Source organism: Aythya fuligula, chromosome 3 (assembly GCF_009819795.1).
Source record: "Aythya fuligula isolate bAytFul2 chromosome 3, bAytFul2.pri, whole genome shotgun sequence".
NCBI classification, from domain to species: domain Eukaryota; kingdom Metazoa; phylum Chordata; class Aves; order Anseriformes; family Anatidae; genus Aythya; species Aythya fuligula.
The window spans coordinates 22,439,096-22,460,651 of NC_045561.1; the positions used below are offsets into that span (position 1 = coordinate 22,439,096).

General features: G+C 36.2%; 1 protein-coding gene across 1 annotated transcript in view; it reads right to left on the reverse strand.

The window, feature by feature from the left end:
- NVL (nuclear VCP like) overlaps positions 1-21,556 on the reverse strand; it is a 35,208-nt gene that overhangs the window by 9,463 nt on the left and 4,189 nt on the right. Inside the window, exons 7-19 of the mRNA XM_032184336.1 lie at positions 21,006-21,132; positions 20,642-20,718; positions 20,209-20,343; positions 18,495-18,596; positions 16,382-16,499; positions 15,788-15,932; positions 14,765-15,035; positions 12,476-12,694; positions 11,774-11,878; positions 10,945-11,007; positions 9,405-9,524; positions 9,114-9,213; positions 618-724 (exon numbers count right to left, since the gene is read on the reverse strand). Coding sequence (XP_032040227.1) covers positions 618-724; positions 9,114-9,213; positions 9,405-9,524; positions 10,945-11,007; positions 11,774-11,878; positions 12,476-12,694; positions 14,765-15,035; positions 15,788-15,932; positions 16,382-16,499; positions 18,495-18,596; positions 20,209-20,343; positions 20,642-20,718; positions 21,006-21,132 — 1,689 coding nt within the window. The remainder of the gene's footprint in view (positions 1-617; positions 725-9,113; positions 9,214-9,404; positions 9,525-10,944; positions 11,008-11,773; positions 11,879-12,475; positions 12,695-14,764; positions 15,036-15,787; positions 15,933-16,381; positions 16,500-18,494; positions 18,597-20,208; positions 20,344-20,641; positions 20,719-21,005; positions 21,133-21,556) is intronic.

Below are 21,556 nucleotides of genomic sequence, written 5' to 3' on the forward strand. Positions count from 1 at the left end.
AACCAGAGAATCCTTCCACTCTGTTTATAAAGTCTAATGACTGACCATTACCACCCACTTCTTCCAGAAGAAGGAGGTTGTTCAGAACAATCATACAATCATTCAGAAGTCAGAACAATCATACAAGCCCAAATTAAAAAAAAAAATGCTTCAAGTTACCTTTAAAAACAAAATAAACAACCTCTATTACAAGCTTCCCATTAGACCTGAAGGGAATTATTATGTGTCACAATTAAGTGTTGAGCAAATACAGCTGGGGCTAGTGAATCATATTCCTGAGTGTGCGGAAACCCCCTCCCCCTCTCAAAAAGCTTACAAAACACTTCTAGGCCCATTACTCACACAGATAGGAATCTTTTAATTAAATCTCTTCAAATTGTGACTGTAAAGGCAGCAGTTTCTAAGCTTAACAGGTTGCCTTACTTAAGATTTATCAACCCTTTGCAGTCTCAGAGCAAATTTACCAGCAGATGTGGCTGATGGTTTATTTTTAATACTTTATGTTATAATTCAAAAACGTTTCATGAGGCAGAATTCTGCAATTCTTCTGTGAACCTTCATTTGCATTAAATCATTCCACTAAGGTTCAAGATAATGATTTGTTTCCAAATACTCACTTTGGTGATTGTCTTTAGAATAGCGAGTCGATCTTCAGGTGGTGGCAAACCCACGTAGAGTGTTTTATCCAGTCTACCGGGACGCAGGATAGCTGGGTCAATTATATCTTGGGGAAGGGAGAAAATGACACAATTATCCAAAAATTACATATACATTTAGGAAAGTGTACACATGAGAAGTAATATACGCATACTTGTCCAGAGATTCAAAAAAGCATTGGTGCAATGTGCAGCTCTGAGCATTAAAATAGCTGACTGAAATAGTTTAATCTCTGCTGGGTAAGAGCCTTTTATTACCCAGTACAGGTAAGCCACATCTGGTCAAATATGGCTCATAAATACTAGTTTCATCTGGTCACAAATGAAGACAAGTCTCTGCAAATATAGTAGTAGAACGTTTTTTTTCTATCATAGCTAGCATAGTCAAGTGAGGAATTCCATGGTAATGTGTAACAATGAAAAAAAAAATGCTTTCCAGTTTGCTGAGTTGGAAAGAACTCTACCCATATTAACCCCTGCACATCTGCTCGAAGGCCACCACAATAAACTAATTCTCAGAAGTACACAGGGTCAATCATAAGCACGCCCCCACGTAAACTCAGTTTTACTTTTCATTTGCATTTCTACAACATATTAATTTTCTAGATAGTAATACAGAATAACCATGAAAACACAAAATCGAGCTGCAAATTACAAAATTTGTTCCCCAGGAAATACGACAGACCCCAGGTTTTATTACATCCAAAGAAGTAAGAAACCAAAGTCATCACAAATGTTCTCTAAAAAAAACATTCAAAACTCAAACATAATAGAAATCTCAAGCAGCCTTTTAGCACCACAGGCTTCGATATTGTACTTCCATGAACAGCAGACAAGAATGTAAATACTAAGGACTACTGGTACAACAACCGATACAAATAGGGTATGTTAACAAGGGAATGACCTAAATTGCTGTCATTCCTGCCCATGTTTTAACACAAACTGCCTGGATGATCCTTCTAAATGACTAAACTTCTTAATGCCCTAGTTTCCCATCTACAAAAATTAGAATGGCATTACCTGCTCTGTTTCACTAAGGGATTCTAAAAATCCACATCCTGTACACTGCAGTAACATGAACAGCGAAATCACAGAAGCACCCACAGAAGACAAAGAAAATTGTATTTTTAACATAAACTTTTTTTGATGTTTGTAAGGTCTACAGATGTCTTGGGCAGCAGCTATTGCAAAAAACTTATCCAACAGTAAAGGTTGAAAGTTATACCTAAGTGTTCAGCTAGAAACTACAAGAACTCCAAATGAAGCTGTTAACACCCTTAGTTAGATCCTCTTGACAAAATGTAGGTAATAAACAAACCATACGCATTCGTGTATATTAATGCAGAAGAACTGGTGAAGGTTACCTTGTTGATCCTCATTGTAGGGATGTTTAAAAGCATACAAAACAAAACCATGCACATGGAAGCACAGTTGTCCCCCCCCCTTTTTTTTTTCAACTGAAAAGAAAAACATTTGCTTAAATCTATCAAGAGTCCAGCTATCTGACCCTACCACAATGTGATCTTTCTTCCCTTTTTAAAGATGTACAGAAGTTTGTTCAAATTATACTGACACCTGCGCTTAAAGGGCAAAACACAGAATGAATGCATACATTAAAAATTGCTCCATGACCTTTTTCTTGGGCAAAAAGCTTTTTTTTTTTTTTTTTTCCAAGATACAGCAGTCATGACCAGAGACATCTACGTAGGCAAAACCAGATACCGATAATGTGACAAGAATAGTGGGAAAGTAACAAAAAACCCTCTAAGATGATATATTAATTTAATCCAGACAGATGAAACATGGGTTAAACACAACCCCTGCCATGGCAGGCCCAGACAAGAACATCTTTCCCGTACCACTGTGCACAGTGCTATATCTGTTATGTTATCTTGCTTTCAGCACAAATGCACTTTCCTGTTTCTGTATCTCTGTGGAAGGAAGTTTTGCCACACATTAAAATGAGATTACAGAATTTGCACAACAGATCAATTACAACCATCAAAACAAATACTCTCAATAGGGACTGTATCACAACGCCATGCACTTCAATGTTCAATTCTAAAGCTCTTAATGATTTTAATATGGAAAATATCATCCCCATTTTACATGCTGAGAAAATAGCGCTTGCCACTCTATTTGTCCAACAATTTTAAGTTAGTGATCCAGTCTAAAGATACATTTATCCATTTGTACGTAAACATGGCCTGCGTTCAAAGACAACTCCCACTAACTCAATAAGCTGCAGTCATGGAGGTTTACACAGTGAAGTCCATTCTGCAATTCAAAACACAGATCTACACTTCCCATTTTCTTATGAGTAAATTCACGTCACTCTGTGGGTTCAGACCTGAGCCTTTCCTCAAGCTTCTGGGACTGCAGTTCTCTGTAAAACTTGAAAAATTAGAACCACATATCACAGATATTTCTTCTTCCTCTTTTGTCAAACTCACTCATTAGATGCACTTCATATTTGTTTAAACGAATAAGTAATGCTGCCTTTTTTGGAATTTCATAGCATTCCATCCTGATAAATTATAACGTTCTCTCCATATTTAATATCTGGAAACTTATCTAAACAGCATAGATTCAACTTTAGATTTAACATTTTAATTAAATTAATTATTTTAGATACCTGTTTCAAAGCGCATTATTATCTTCCAAGTTGAAAAGTAAAAAATATTATCTTTCAAGTCTGAAAGGAAATCATGGAAAACCGATGGCACAAAATACTTCTTTCCCAAGCAGCTGTCTCAGGGAGAAACTACTGCCTTATTTTTATTAAGAGAAATGTTTAGTTAGTAACTTTCTGTCTTGGTTTCCTGATGCAGTCAATGATGTTGATTACGCCACTGGAAGACAGCAGTATCCTTTTTGCATGTAAGTTGGCAAAGCGACAGAAGGAGACATTTAGAGTATATCCATCCTTTGCTTTGTTTTTGCAGGTTAGAACAGGCACTAGCCTCCAGAAAATCATGTCGTATTTCAGGTTACTACACTGCTCTCCAAACTACTGCAAAACATTATCTTCTTCATTAAACTCTATTGAAAATTACTTTGCATGGAGGTCTATAATGTGACATTATGTTGTCCTACAATAAAATCTATTAATCTCACACTCATTTCCAGTTGATAATTCATGCCTTATCTTAATTATACACAAGTCAACAAAGTTTGGGAAATTTTTGCACATCCTAGCAAAAAAGACTACTGCGTTGAGTCCATCAAACTTCTATATTCACTACAGCATTTTAAATTATATTCAAAGTATACAAGATCTAAGTCCTCACATTCATAATGCTCTGGAATGTAGGCTCAGAAGCTCTAAAAGGGTTTCAGAAACTCCACAAAGAGGCTCCCAGCATCTTTGGTCTATGTTACCAAAGTCTGTGGAAGATATACAACAAAATTTGTGTGAATTAAAACTATCATAAAAGAAACTGTTCCCTGTATCACATATTAAGTAGTTTTTTAGATCTTATCTTGCCTTTAACTCAGCAACATTTATAAACAAAACAAAAAAAATCGAAACTTGTCATAGCAAGGAAAGACTAATATTTTATTATGCTTTAAATTGTGGTTCAGATGAACAGCTCTACAAAACAAACATAAATCTGCTAAACCAAACAAAACTCACTGAATCTGGGACCATGTTTTAACATAACAGCAGAAGGGGAATTTTACAAGAATTAATTTGAAAAAAGCTAGAGAAAAGACCATGAATATAACTCAAGACATCACTGCAATTACGTAGAGCTTAAATCAGTATCAGCTTGTGGTGCTTCACTGATTACTGCTGTTTTCTTAGGTTAAATACAGTTCATTGGATTCCATGGTAAGCACTGTTGATGCCTTGGCCAGCACTTCTCTAAAGAGTCTATAAATATTCCAGGCCTGAAGAAGTAAAAAAAAGAGGAGAAAACAGCAGTATCCAGTAGTGCAACTCACACTTGTATCTAAAAACTTGTGGGAAATTACAGACCTTACTTAACTGTAGTGCTTGATGTTCTTCTAAGTGTTTAGTCTCGGATTTGAGGAAGGAAGTAGACTAAAAAATAATACATTTATTCTGAGCCAGAAAGTTTCTAACAAGACATGTCATTTCTGCCTCTCCCTCTCTTTTTAATGACATTGAAGGCTTTAAATATTTTATCCTCTCAGGCAAAGTTTGACAGTGTTCTGCATTTAGGTGCAAAGAGATTGAGTTGGGAATAATACTGCATCCCTGCCCTGCTAATTTACGGTACTCAAGATAGATTTTCAAAGGATTTTCAAAGTCACTTTGAAAGTGCAAAAAACATTCAAATATTCTTCTTCTAAGCACTGATTAAAGGTTTATTTCAGCGACCCCGGAATAAAAATTACCACTTGCAAACTGCATATGATAAACAAAAAGAACCAACGTGTGGTGCATGCCCTTTTGACAAAATGGGAATCAGACAGTCCAGGTCCTTAACAGCTACTGTAAAAAACAGAATTTGTCCTTTTTCAGCCATGGGACATATAAAACACCACCATTGTGCAATGGACTCCCTCCGTGGGAGTCGCCTTACTGGAACAACTGTGCGAGGAACATATGTTGATGCTAAAACTGGCTGAACCACTACTACCCTGTTACTATTATTCATGATAACAATAATACTGTGAGGTAAGACTCATCTTTTGGTGCCACTGTCTCTGAAACTACAATGCTGACAGCACACACAGTTGTTATGAACAGTTACATCAATAAAGTATAAAAGCTACCATGCAAGCAGCCATTTTAAAGAAGAAGCAAATTGCAAAGCTGTTTTGCATCCCATTAAATTACATTAACATGGATTTAAAAAAAATGATGATATCTCATACTTCATAATACAAGCCTAGTGGGAGAATTCGGGAAGTTCTGTGGGGACACATTATTTAGATTTCTATTGTACAAATACCCACCATTTCTGCTCACCCTAGCTTTGTCAAGAAAAATCTTTCATAGAAATGTCAGACTAATGAAGAAAAAGCACTACTTGTATTGTTTGTAGGAAGTATGTAACTGCATTTGCCAATGTAAACTACCATTCCCCTTCAGGTTTCTGCTTGGACATTTAGGTCTTAGGGCAGTAAGAACATGGACTTCACTGTTACCTACCAGCACTGTCCCCCTATTAAGTAAACAGATGATACTATCAAAACTTCTTTTGGTGAACACTGCCTATTCCTAAGCCCAATAATTGTTAAATAAACTACACAGGTAAAAAATGATTTCCATGGTTTAACCACAACTATAGTAAAAATTGTTCTGGTAAAAGCTGCATCAATTGGAAGCTATATTTCTTCACACTGACAAATCCAGGTATCACAGCAGAAGTCTGTAGTGTAAATGTATCCAAAGTGTTATTCATATACACAACAGATATCCTTAAGTAAGAGATCCATCCTATACAAAACACATACATAACTGCATCCTCTAGGAAAAGTTGGATGTCCCGAGCTTTGCTGTTCATAAATGAACATTACAATGTTCATTGAAATTAAACATTATAATGAAATTACATTGGCAAACTCCTTTATGTAATTCATTTCCATTTACAAATTTTGCAGATACATTTATTCCCTTCAATTTGATGATTACATTTGCTATCCTTGTCTTAGGATTTTATTTACGCAAAGCATTTTTACTTCATAGTTGCTTTTACATCAAGGTCATTTGCTAGTAATACACTGCTTAGTTCATGCCTTACAAATCTCCAGCCTACCCTTATTTCAACCTTCATTTCTCAGGAATATTTTGTAATTTTAACTATTCCAGTACAGCAATATGTTAAGTCTGTGACTGAACAAGACAACAGTCTTGTTCAAGAACAAGACAACAGCTGAACAAGACAACAGTAACTTTTAACTAAAAATTAAAAAAAAAATAAAAAAAAATCCAGAGATTATACCTACCAATACACAAAGGCAATATATGTCAACAGAAAGGTAAAACTGCATCCCATGTGAGGCTTATAAAGTCACAGATTTACAATTGCATAGATGTATACTTCATATATGCATGAAAGTAAGACCCACAACATGTACAGAGTTGGTGTAAATCGAAACAGGCAAAGCTGATGTCCTGGCTTCAGTTAGAACAGAATTAATTTTCTTCCTAGTAGCTGGTGGAATGCTGTGTTTTGGCTTAGGATGAGAAGAGTGCTGATAACACCTCGATGTTTTAATTGTTGCAGAGCAGTGCTTATACCAAGCCAAGGACATCTCAGCCTTTCGCTCTGTCCTGCCAACAGGCAGGCTGGGGGTGCAGTAAGAGCTGGGAGGGGACAGACCCAGGACAGGTGACCCAAACTAGCCAAAGGGGTATTCCATACCATCTGACGTCATGCTAAACAATATATAGGGGTGGCTAGCCGGGGGGAGGGGGCCGGACTGCTCGGGGTTAGGCTGGGCATCGGTCAGCGGGTGGTGAGCAATTGCATTGTGCATCGCTTGTTTGTACATATTATTATTATTTTCCTATTATCACCATTGTATTATTATTATTATTATTGTTATTATTACTTTTGTTATTATTATTTTCCTGTCTTATTAAACTGTCTTTATCTCAACTCACGGGCTTCACTTTCCATTTCTCTCCCCCGTCCCAGAGAGGGAGGGGGGAGGGTGAGCGAACGGCTGCGTGGTGTTTAGCTGCCAGCCGGGTTAAACCACAACAGCTGAGAATTAGTACAAACCTGTGACTCAAGTTTTCATATATTACAATTAACATCTGCATGGCATGCACTCTGAACTGGCCCTTATAAATCTACTAAACTACTTTGAAATCCGTCAGTTCTTCACGATCTTCAGCCATAAAAGACTAGGCTATCCCAGATAACAGAACAGTCAGACCAAGATGCAGAAGGAACATTGTGTCTCTCTGAGAGGAGTCATTAGCTCAGAGCAGTGGCACATGACATCTCTGAAAGTATTTGCCTCATTTACACTTGTGGTACATCTGAGATGGCACTGCAGGAATTCAAGTCTGATGCTTCCTCAACTACAAAAGTTGGAATTCTCAGTCCAAGTTAGAAGTTAGAGATCATTACAAGTTGACTGTAATCAGCAATTAGGTACCTACTTCTAATAAAGCCCTCAAGAAAATAACTAATAAATCAACCTGCTTAATACAAATGATTGCACTAATATAACTCATTTAGTGAGAGATCCCTTTTCTAAGGAACCATGATGACACTACTACCAGCACCCTTGGTACTTTCAACAGTATCTGTATATAGATTTCCTATATTACACAACCTTAATCCTTTTTTCAATATGGGATTAGGTAGTTCACAATCATCATGCTCATGCCAGGAAAACTTAGAGCAGTAAGTCAAAGAATTTCTGCAGGTAAAGACAGATTAAGTATCTACTGTTCATACTTCACCCTGTAGACAGCTTGATAATCTGTCATGGTACAAAGAATTTGAGACAGAAAGATTTACCTCAAAATCTTTGAATTTTTGACTGTTGGAAAACCACCACAAAACTGTCTATTCAAAGTGATTTCATACCAAATTTCCATAGTCTATAGGACCCAAGCACTTCAAGCATTTTAACTTCCTCATTTTCAAATTTACATCCAAAGCAGCTACGCTACTATTTTTCCTTGCTAAGTATTTTATTTTATTTTATTTTTTAAGGATTCTACGGTTTGTCCTTATGTAATGCATGGATATATAAAACAATGAATTTTGTCCTGTTGTTAGGGGTAATTTACCAAATACACAAATACTTCCAAAATTCTGCTACCTCCAACCAGTACGTTTTTACTACGATAGACTATTAACCACGTATCTAATTTTAGTTGCAATATTCAGAACAACGTTAATAATTGAGGAAATGCAACATCTTCAGGCATGTTTTTTTTTAGTAGCAAGCTTCTTTACTCATAATTCTTGGCATCTAGATGGAGCTCCAATTCAGGAATAAACAAATTTATTGTTGTGGATAAAACAAGGGACTTCTCCACAATACAAAAAGGCACCAAGTTGGCCGTAAAACACACAATGTTTGTAAAGTAGATCTCCGTGTTTAGCTTATTATTTTTTTTTTTTTATTTTACATACATTTTTTTTACAACTCCTGATTTTACAGGAGTTGCAAAAGCTACCAAAAATTGAGAAGCCTGCAATCTTTTACGTTCCATGGAGATATTCCAAAGTTCAATTAAGTCACAGGTCTTTCTAAGTATTTTACAGAAGTGGTATCAGGTTCTAATTAAGACATGTTTTAAAGACGTTGCTTTATCTCAGGCTGTCACTTGCAAAAATTCAGAACAGACTTAATATATTGATAAGAAGAAGTTCAAATTTGAAGTATTGTAATTTTAAGTACAGAACAAGGTTTATTACTGAATTTAAACATGTAAGAACACATGATTTCATGACAAGAGAATTAATAATGTTTCATTTGTTGTTTCTCTTCCTTATGTTTTCGGGTGCTTACCTGGCCTGTTTGTGGCAGCCATAATGAAAACCTGCTGACGGTTCTCCAGACCATCCATCTCTGTGAGTAACTGGTTAACTACTCGAACACTGGCTCCTGACTTTAAAAAAAGAAATTAAAAAAAAGTGAGAAGTAAATATTTTCAAATAAAAGAAACAAAGAGAAGTAAATATTTTCAAATAAAAGAAACAAAAGATTTACTAGCTCCCCACATTTAAATATTTCTGTGCTAGCACAATGCCACAAAAAACATATCTAAGAATTTATTTATGGAGATATTTTGAGACTTACTTCACGGTCAGATCTCCGAGGGCACAAAGCATCAACTTCATCAAAGAATATAACACAAGGGGCAGAATTCCTGGCACGTTGGAATACCTGACGTACAGCACGTTCGCTTTCACCAACATACTAAAACAAATGACAAAACACAGTGAAACAATGTAAGACATGAAGATTTTACTAGGAAAAAAAAACAGTTCTAAACACAATTTAAGATGCTTTCCAAGGGAGAAGGACCACCTGCTAACTCCCTTCACCAGCTTCGTAGCCCTTCTCTGGACATGCTCCAGGGCCTCGATGTCCTTCTTGTAGTGAGGGGCCCAAAGCTGAACACAGCACTCGAGGTGCGGCCTCACCAGAGCAGAGTACAGGGGGACGATCACCTCCCTGCTCCTGCTGGCTGCACCACCCCTGACACAGCCAGGATGCCGTTGGCCTTCTTGGCCACCTGGGCACACTGCTGGCTCATGTTCAGGCGAGCATCAATCAGCACCCCCAGATCTTTTTTCTCTGCACAGCTTTCCAGCTGCTCTGCCCCAAGCCTGTAGGGCTGCATGGGGTTGGTGTGCCCAAAGTGCAGGACCCGGCACTTGGCCACATTGAACCTCATCCCATTGGCTTCTGCCCATTGACCCATCCTGTCCAGGTCCCTCTGCAGGGCCTTCCTACCTTCCAGCAGACTAATACTTCCCCCAGTTTTGTGTCATCTGCAAACTTTCTGAGGGTGCACTCAATTGCCTTATCCAAATCATCAATAAAGATATTAAAGAGGATTACAGAAAGTTAATGAACTGCCTGAAGTTAATTTCCTGCCTGATATCAGTATTTGAAGTATACAAAAAAGTTTGAAAAAAGAATAATCAAATCTAGTATTTTATTTTTAGTTTCCATATCACTGATAAGCAGGTAACTGCCATAGGTTTCTAATATATAAGATGCATTTTGTTCAAGTTCAACACATTCCCTTAACTCTAGAAAACATTGAATATACATTACAACAATTCTAAGCCCAGTGCTTCAAAAACTCAGACTACAGCACTTTTATCTGTTAACACTTACAATCTTTAAAAGTTGCTCCGATTAACTAAAATAATTGCTCTCCAAGGTTTCAGTTTTCTAGTAAGAAGCTAAAGTGACTGAACAAACACATTTCCAAACTTGAAAACTGAAAATTTTGATTAGTGAAAGCTGCTAATTTGCAGTTACTGACCACCAACGCTTCTCAGTGTTGTTTTTTTTTTTTCTTTTTCCCGATCTGCGTAAGAGCAATGATGTCTGCAGTTGATCATTTAGAAATCCTACTTTACCCTAGTAAAGTATGCCTAGTATCTGACTAGACAGGTAATTTAAACCAAGATACACTTAAACTCCCCAGTTAGCTTTTTCCCTTTCACGTGAAAATTTTCACTGCTAAAAATTTTAAGTAGTGGGGTAAAGAAGACAACTTCTGTTGCACCAGTATCAGTTGTGTAATTATTAGGCATTTTGTTTGCCCCAGGCTTTCAACAAGCATTCTATAAATAACAAAAGCACAATGATCAGTGCATACCATATTTAGCAGTTCAGGACCTTTCACAGATATGAAGTTCAGTCCAGACTCATTTGCCACAGCCTATCAAAAGAGAAAGAGATGTACACAGAGAAAAGCATTTTTTCATGTATACTTTGGTTGTGTCCACAGAGCTATTAAAAAAAAAAAAAAAAAAAAAAAAGGAGAGAAGGAGCATAGTTGTCAACTGTGTAAAACACAGAAAACAGTACAAAGTATTGCTATATGCAGTTAAGAGTGGGAGATGTTGGAGGATTTATTAGTGTTCTCTCTTTAATGAGGTAGTGTGGAATTTATTTATTTTTAAATCACATACTAGCTGAAGAATTTTCAGTGATTAATGAGAGTTAAATAGAAACTACATACATAACATTTGAAAACAAAAACAAGTAGCAATCTGGAAACCTGTATGATTTACATCCATATTTTCAAGGGGAGGCTGTAAGAACTGAAATGCTCAAGGAGAATTATTTACAGTAAGATAAATACAAGAAATAAAAATGCATAAAGTGCACAGTACTTCCAATTACATTAGTTACAGTGAAGTATTCTACAGAAATAGGTATCTACAAAATGAGTTTCTTCCTTACTTTGCTACTATCATAATTAATTTAATACTTCAAGTTTTACAATTTCTCCTCATTTAAGCAAAACTGTAACTCTATACAAGAAAATCAACTTCAGCAGAGAGGCTCAAATTTAATTTTCTGCTGGGAATTGCAAAAGTCCTGCATCAGACAGTACCATCCAGACTCAGTCGTTCCCACAAAAACATCCACTTCAACAAGATTCTCCCGTATTTTTAAACATGTTTAGAAAAATTTATTACCTTAGCCAGTAGCGTTTTGCCACACCCAGGAGGCCCTGCAAGCAGAACACCAGCTGGAGTAGTCAAGCCCAGAGCTTTAAACTGCTCTGGGTTCCGCACAGGTGCCTATACAAGAAAATATCATAGTTCTCTATGACAGAAGGCTAATGTTAAACTTTCGATTTCAGTTAGAGATTAATGAAAATTTGTTTAAAGTAAGTTCTTTATTCCAACTCTTTACAGGCTAAATGAATAAACAGTCAGTCAGCATCTTATCTTGCATTAATAAATACCCCCATCATTATTCAGAGACAAAGACTGTATCTATTCAAGTTCTCAGCTTAAGGCGTTAGTGTTAATTATTGATCTGACCAGCAGTGAGGCTGCTAACTGTCCAGCTAAGCAGTGTCAAATTCTTCATGTAGCAATTGTCTAACTGGGGTTATTGGTACAAAACTTTTAGAATACTTGAAATTTAGCAGTAATGAACGTATTGAAAAATGAAACCTTGAATACAACAAATGAAGTGTTTAATACATGCACTAGACCTGTAATAAATTTGAAAGCAGGTTATAGAAGTCTATTTTAAATGAAGATGTTGCAAAATTTCTATTTTGTAGCATGCTATACGTTAAACAAATATGAACAAAGAAACTGAGATATTTTTATTTTCTGCATAGGGGGAGGTGTGAAAAAAACTTTGAAAGTAGTGTTAACACATACCAATATTGCCATAGTCAGCTCCTCCCGAACATCTTCCAGGGCTCCAATATCTGCCCATGTTACATCAGGAATTGTGACAAAGCCTTCTCTCTTGGCAGAGGGTTGCACTGATGACAATGCAACAATAAAATCATTCATCTCAATGCACAGTGTCTGCAGCTGCTCCTCAGGCAAGGGGTCTTGCTTCTTCAGCAAATCCAGAAGTCTCTGTAATTCAACCTGAGTGAATAGCAGAAAAAATAATAGCAGAGAAAATAGCAGAGAAAAGATTATGCAAGTAATATTTTAAGATTTTTTAGGGCTTTTTCAGCGCAATACTTTCTGCAAGTATAATATTAATTACTATAAAAGAAATTGTTATGTATAATACACTTAGAATGTGTAAGATACCATTAAAAACTAACTAAAATGCTCCAGGAAAGCACTAAATAAATTTAACATTTATTCTGATTTTAGTATGAAATGGCTCTCAGAAGAGAGCAAACAACTCTGCTAAACAGCAAAACCTTAACAATTTGTGGAATATTTGATTACATATAAACCTTTAAAATTCTTAACGTACACTTTTCAGTCACGATTGTTTGCTTAAATAATCTGTTTTCAAGTCATTAACTCATTTCCTCAAGCTGATTAGACCTGGTTTTGTAGCCAGGCCCTTATAAAGTCTGGGAAAACACAATACAGATATAGCAAAATGCTTTTAATTTTTTGCCATCTTGCAAAGCACAGTCTGCCAAGAAGCGTGGGGACAGACAGGTATGTTCTAATTATTCAAAATCGGACCCTTGTTAGGGAAAAATTATCTGAGAAAATACTCGATCAAAGAAGTTTATACGTTCACAACATAAATATAACTCAGTTGTAATATGGAAAGGCATTGTTAAAGCAATGTGCTATTGCACCTCAAGCAAAACTACTCTGGGATTTTCATTAAGATAAAGGAAATAAAAAGCTGCAAAAATCTTTTTAGTTTCTGTATTTTCCCTACAGCAGAATATGGGATATAGCATTTTATATTGGAAGCAACTACGATAGCCCACAACGTAACTGACCACAATGAAGAGTTTACAATGCACATTACTCCCTCTTTAAGCCCTCCCTCTTCTTCCTAACAGAAACATTACGAGAAACTGTGAAATAGTCGAGACCACTGGGTTTGTTTATTGAATTGTGTGAATTATTTTTAAAGGTTTTTGTAAGTTTATTTTTCTATGATAAATATAATATCACTGTTTTAATGACAATACCCTGTATTAGACAATGTCAGCCAGCTATCAAAGTATGTCTCTGTTACAATTAGACTTCCTTATCCTTAGCAACTCCTTTGATCAGGGTGATGTTTTTAAAACTGCAACTACCTGTCCCTCCCCCTTTTCTTTTGGCTATTTCAGGTCCCAGGAGACACTGGGAGGTATGCATTATGACCACATTACTCTAATAAAAAGTCTTGCTAAAGGTTTTTACACTGTTTTTTGTTAATTACATTAACAGTTTTCTTTGACAGTCCTTCTAAAAACAGAATCCAATTACAACATGCATTTAAAAACTCTTCTCTTTTACTTCTTCAGACAAATCTTCATGAATTCAACATATAATACACAAGCAAGAAATATGTACATACAAACTCAAAATTTTGAACAGTAGGTCCAGAAATCTCTATATACAGACATTATGGTTCACTGACAACAGCATGTCACTTGTGGCGTAGATTAATACTGGCACTGCAAACAATTTTTTTTTTTTCAAGATTTCCAGCTGTGCTGCACGTTAATAGATACTTTCTCTGCAGCTCAAGTTTCATTTGCTAATACAACTTCTCTTTTGGATGGTTCTTAAATACCTCTTCCTCAAACTTGCTATAGGTACTACTGCACGCGATTTAATTCATGTAAATGTGTAGCTGGAGGGAAAATGTAGACAGCATAAATATTTCTAAACTTTGGCTAACTGTAAGTATACCAGGTCAGAGAAGAGACTGAGGCATTGTGACAGCTATTTCACTGAGGGCACAGCAAACAGCTTGGTAAAAAAAAAAATTTACAAAACCACACACCTTGTGTAAAACACTAACATCATTTTTAGAAGGCCTAGTTTTGGGGAGTCTGTTGTTCATAACCATTATTTGGGTCATTACGGATGAAGCTTCTGGCTTCAGAGCTGATAGATCTATAGATATATTTAACATCTCACTGGCCAAAGATGTTTAAAGATTTATGAGCAAAGGCTTTCACAATTCTAAAATAGTTCACTTTTAAGACGTTAGAGGTAAACACTTCAAAGAACAAATACCTTAGAAGGAAGGTGTAGCTGTTTGGCATCCTCTTCCACCTGGATTTCTGTTCCTATTCCCACGCTTTCTTCAGCTGTGTTTCCTCCTGCCTGTACGTAGCTTTTTTGCCACTTCCCAGATTTTATCAGGACCCTGTTCACCGTGCATATAGCTGCCTCACGACAAAGTGCCATCAGGTCAGCACCGACATAACCTGGAGTCAAGCGGGCTAAATGAAGAAAGTCAAAGGACTCTGGGAGCTTAAGTTTTCGACACAATGTCTGAAGAATTCTGATGAAGGGAAAAAAAAAAAAGAATAGTGAAACAAAGATGCAACTGTGGTCTTTTCTTACTTTCATACAAAAACAAACAGCATTTATTTAAGGTCTCTTCCAGCTCACATGAACTGAGAGAAGACTTCTAGATCAGCTGCCCTTGTCCTTATGGGGGACTTCAACCTGCCAGATGTCAACTGGGGATATCACCTAGCTGTGACAAACAGGCCCAGGTGATTACTGAGGCACCCTGATGATAACTTCTTGGTACAGGTATTAAAAGAGCAAACTAGGAGAGGTGCCTTCCTAAACCTGTTGCTTGTGAACAGGGAGGGTCTTGTGGGCAAAGTGGTGATAGGTGAAAGCAAGGAAGCAAGGTTGGGTGACACGGCAGGACTACAGGGATGCTGCTTGCCTTTGTAGGGAGAGAATTTGTGTGGCCAAGACTCAGCTAGAATTGAAGCTGGCCAGCAGTGTGGGGGACAATAAAAAAGGCTTTTAAAATTACGTTAATAGGAAAAGGAGGACCAGAGCAAACACTGGTCTGATAACTGATGAGGACAATCACCTCATATGTAGGCACAGCTACTAAGACAAAGAGTAGATGTACACTTAATTTCTTCTACAATTTTCAATGTGCGTTGATATGTATGTGTGTGCAGGCAAATAAAGGATTAAACACAATAAAGTACTTTTCCTTAAGTTGTTAATACACTTTTTTTTTTTTTTTTTTAAATAATAAAGAAGGTTAAACTTTATAACACATACTTTTCTCTTGCTGCTTCATCCGGTATCCCTAAACAAATTTCTCGATCAAATCTTCCAGCTCGCCTCAGTGCAGGGTCCAAAGAGTCAGGTCTGTTAGTTGCTCCAATAACAAGGACCTGGGCAGTGGCAGCCAAACTATTCAAGTCTAAAGGAAGGAAGGAAGAAAGTTAATGCCCATAATCACATTCTCAACTTTATTCTGCTATCTATGCTACTGTGTTTCTGGTAGCACACAGTAATACTCAGAACAGCACAGCCAAAATAACCAACAGGCACACCAAACTGATGCTCATCCTTATTTCTACTACCTAGAATAGATATGTTTCAAGCAGAAATATGCATTTCAAATAATATTTGACATATCTTCTGTTAAAGTTTATTTACACAACAGAGAGGCTGTGAAAATGTACTAATATTCGCTCAAATTTATTAGAAGCTTTCCCCTCCTACCCCATAGAGGTAAACTGTGCCAAAAGATGAAAAACGGTTAGCACTATCTCCACAGAAGTAATTAAGAGTCATTATGGAATGAAAGAACATAATGAGACTGATAACTAGAAAGTTTAGCTTAGTACACAAGTTCCTGAAACTGACCGTCCATACAAGTTAGGAGCTGGGCAACAATTCTCCGCTCCATGTCCTTCGATGCAACTTCTCTTTTTGGAGTGATCGCATCAATCTCATCAAGAAAAAGGACACATGGTGCACTGGACTAGGAACAAGAAATATTAATAATTACCAAATTATGCTGACATACTGTATTACGAGAGAGAAATCATTTTTCAGATTTTGTTTTAGAGCTGTTACTCTGAGACTTCTGCATGCACTGAACAATCAACCTCTCCCAGAATAATTTTGTTGCCATTTACTATCTGGAGAGCTGTCAGATTATGAAACTGCTGAACTGAGGCTGTGAAATAACTAAGGCAAAGGGATTCAAAATGTCCCTATATACTGATTAAAAATTAAATATATCGCTATTTTGCTTCATGTTTTCTATGATTATTATTCTATTGTTACTGCTTACTTGCTTAAGTCCAAAAAATAAAATCAGACAAAAAAGGTCTCTTCTGTGTATTTTTTTTTTTAATATTAGATCTGTGGAACTTCAAGAGCTAGCATCAATGACACTCATGATGAAACAAAGAGCTGCAGGTGGTCACGAAAACTTGAAGTCTGTCAACTTCAAGATTACTGCAGAGATGAATCATGTTCAAAGAATAAAAATCACAGTGAGCAATGCTAGGGAGTGTTCTAACATTCCAAGCACTTCACATTAATAAAAAGCCAATGCTAATATAAAATAATAATTAGTGTAACTAACAGAAGAGTGTTTAACTGACATAAGATTATTAACACCATCAATAAAATACTTGTGATGCAGAGGAATACTTAATGAAGACACTAGAATCATCATCAAAAAAAAGTCTAAACTCCAAGACAAAAATATAGCATTTTAAATCCCAGCCTCTTTATCAGGTACCAACTGCGCCATCTAGCTGTCGTTCAGTTTTTCCTTCACCTGATAGCGGGAAAAAAATAGAACTAAACCATGAAGATTCCACAGTACGTGCATAAGGTACTGTTGAACTGTCTTTTTTTCTTCTGCACAAAAATTTAGTACAAAAGCCAAGTGGAAAGGCCACTTAAACGCAAGGGACTATAACAAAGACAACGGTTTTCATTTTTTAAAATGTATTTCATACAACATATTTATTCAAAAATAACTTTTATAGCAACCACCATACATACAAAAGGTATTTAAATCTAAATAATCACTTACTATTTTTCTTCAACACAACATCTTATCAAGGCTTTCTAAAAAATTAAGTTGTAATAGAAACCCAAAACATAATAATCTAACAGCTTCAAAATTAATTATTTTGCCCAGTTTAGCATTCTTTTATACGTACTTTAAACATCAACGTACAGCTGTGGGGGAGGATAGAATGAAGAAGTAAAGTGGGAAAACCAGAATATTCTCAGAGATCAGAAACAGAAAACCATCCTCATGAAACAAAAAATTAACCCAGTTAACAAAAAGAAAATCTGCATTCATTTCAGTTAAAATTACCTCAACCTGTCTGCTTTTCTTTGCTTCTTAACAGGTCTGAAAGTTGCATCAATATCTTATTACAAGACTGGCTAATCACAATCAATCTGAATGTCTGCCAAGCAGCAGCTTAATTCTCCTGTGCCTCTAATGCTGATATTAAGACAGAGCAAGGCTTCAAATAGGTTTTGACACTGGAACAGGACTTTATTCTTACTCTTTGATATCTGTTCCAATTTATTTCTTTATGCCTAAAGGCCCAAAGTCTTAACTCAAATGCAAAACCAGACAAAAATAAAAAATTAAAAAAAACAACTTGCAACAAAAATGCACAGTAAACTGCCCTTACATCTTTTTTAATTTTTATAAATCATTCCAAGCAGCTCCAAGTAGGTTAATAATTTATGTTGCTCCCATTACTTTGATATGATGAACTATCTTTTGTCAAGAACAGCAATCTTTGTGTTCTGTGATGGCATGACATTTAGTACAATGGAATTCTGGTCACAGCAAGGGAGACACTATGACTTGTGTGCAGCAATATAAAGATTCAGTCACTAATAATTCACTCAAATTCAAACCACAGCAACAAAGGTTGAATCTTTACAAAGAAAAGGACAAAGAATTCAGTATTATTTCTCATGGGTGTCTCACCACAGCCTGCTCGAACAATTCTCTCAGTTTCTGCTCAGATTCTCCTGACACTCCAGACACCATTTCTGTTGCTGCCACTTTCAACATCGGGAGCTCAAGTTCCTGAAAGAGACAAGGAATGTTGAATGATATATCTAGAGGTTAGGAATGCCGGCTGTCCTACAGGACAAATATTTTCCAATATAATATCTCTTATACCTGAAGATTTTGTAATCAAGAGTAAATCTGAAAGTTATCTTAAAAAAAGACGAGTAGCATCCTCCTTTTAACAACAGGTCTAAGACATTTTGCCAAATGAACAGAAATGAATACAAAGGCCATGTTTCCTTGATTCGTTTAGAGATAGTTTTGCACCTTAGTCCTTAATCCAGTACTTCACAACACAGATATTTCAGTTCATGCTTCGTCTCCTTTGAGAAAATTGTCTATTTCTATCTATAATAAAACATTGCTTATCAGTATGGATGAGTTCCCACCGGGTTTCATTCCCTTAGTCTTACTCTAGAAGTGTATGAACAGGATAATACGATAAAATACTTGCAAGTATTCAAGGTTTTCTCCTACTAAAAATAAATGAATAAACCTGTAACATTGATAGACTAATGCTCACATTAGTGCCTATTTCGAGCTCTTTGAGCTACATATAAGAAAAATCCAGACTTACCACAGCTGCCAGAGGCCCTACATGGGGCCTTGAGGAGATATTTTGCCCTAAGCAACACTATACACAATTATGGAAATTAATATAGCAGTATCTTTCCTAACAAAATGATTTAAGAAGTATTCATTACATTTATCTCATCCTTGAAATTTTTTTTACTTGTCGTGTTCCATCCCCCAGATACCTACCAGGACACAAATGCTCACTGAAGTATTCTATAACACAGATTCATTCAATTGGCAAGATTTCACAGTAAGATATTAAAAAGGAAAATAAGCAAACCTTTCCAATCAAAGCATTTGAAATATAATGATAGAAGGGTCTAACCAACATTGAAGTAATAAACACCAGTGCTTTCAAAGGTTAAAGCTGCACTACAATTGTTTGTAGTTTTATATGTAAGTACCTAAATCTAAGGTTACAATCTAGGAAATTTAAGAAAAAAAAAGAGCATTAAATACACCAAGAAAAAGATACAGCCTTGGTTAACACCGAATAGCCCCAAATAGCCCCAAGATTTATATCCATGACAGGCACAGAGCCGTACTGCAGCTTCACTGCTCACCAAGTTCTACACCAATAACGCTACATGCTCTTGAATCATCAGCTTGACAACAACCAGTTCTGGAGTTCAGAACTTACTATTTTAGTAAACAGTAAACTGGGATGTCACCCAGTAGAATTAATGTCACCCAATAGAATTAATGTAGTAACTCATAAAAGATGGTAGAGACCAGACTTAAAATGTTATGGTAATTTTAACCAGAAGCATATTCCACTTACAGCTTTTTCACTACCCATGCCTATACTGCAGTCCTGGGAATGCCTCAACACAGTGAAGTCAAACATAAAACCCCGTCACTAAATCCCTTCTTCATATGAGGTTCTATCACGTACAGATTTGATAGAATTTAAACAAAAGGAAGTAAAAATGAATACAGTTTAGTCTAAAATAGGAAGCAGAAAAAAAGAGATAAAGAGGAAAAAAATGAAGGAGGATTATTTCTTTTCTGTCTAAATACAATTAAGAAACTAAATCTGGAGCTAACTCACCCCAGCAATAGCCTGTGCAAGCAGTGTCTTTCCACATCCTGGTGGTCCATGCAGAAGAAAACCCCGAGGTGGAATCACACCTAAGTGGTTATAGACTTCAGGATGATGAACATGGATCAGCATCTTGCATATTTCCTGTTAAGGACAACACAGACCTCCATTTAAATGACAAAAAACAGTATTATAAGTTGTTAATAGTAAACGCAAGCCAAAACAAAAAGAGGTTCTCTTTATTAATACAATTTCAGTGACTGCTTTCAGAAAGATTAATCAAAGGGAAAACAAACAAACAAAGTAACAACCTTTGTTGCTGTTGGTATAAGTAACTATTCTCAGTGCTACAAGTGAATTCTGCTACATTTTCTGTTAGTCATTTTTCACATGGCATTTTATTCCGAGTGCATTTTGTCCCACAATCTACATGCTAACTAACCTTCAAAGTTTCATCATTGCCTCCTACATCCTCAAACTTCACTGAAGGGTGGTAAAGCTCTGGTCTCTTACTTGTAACTGTTGAGGAGGAAAAATAAGTTATGTAAATTTAGACATAACATAATGGTAGTTGCCAATACCAAACAAGAAAGAATTCAACCTAAACAATTAGCTAAATACACACAGCAGTATTATTTTTGGTAGCAGAAACAGGAATGGAATTATTTTTTAGAGCAATACAAAGATTAAATTTCTTAAACAAACACTTCTTTACACCTCTGAATAGTAGTAGTACACTAGTAATTGATTTCATGGTCACATACTACCTCTCTCTTTAGAGAGGCATGCCAAAGATAACTTCTTACCTTTCCCTTTAAGTAAGATGGAATTAATTTCTCCATCCACATCTGGAACTTCTTCTTTTTTTCTTTTTGCTCTCTTACCCTTTGTACTCTTTTTTTCACTCTCCAAGACAGAAAATTCTGTTGACTTCTAGTGTATGAAAACAGAATTGTACAGACAAAACCTTCAGAGTCAGTGAATTCTTGCAAATACTTAACAGAACAAAACACCAAGACATCTACAATGCTTAATATGTATTTTATGCAGATTTATTTAGATTTTGCCTTCTGGATTCCAGCCCCCCCCCTTTTTTTTTAGATAGCACTTATTTTTAAATAGTTTATAAACTAATGCGATTTCCAAGCCTTTCAATTTCTCTAACCCCCAATCCATCCAAAAAAATTTCGGCTTTCCCCAGGTTCACTGAGACTTAACCACTTATGGAGACTACATGCTATGGCTACAACAAGCTACGTGTTTGTTGACTAGTTAGGCTGGTCACTAGCAAACAATAAATAACAGCTAAGTTCCACTTACCCTTCTCTCAGTAGGGGCACTACTAGTAGGGGCTGCC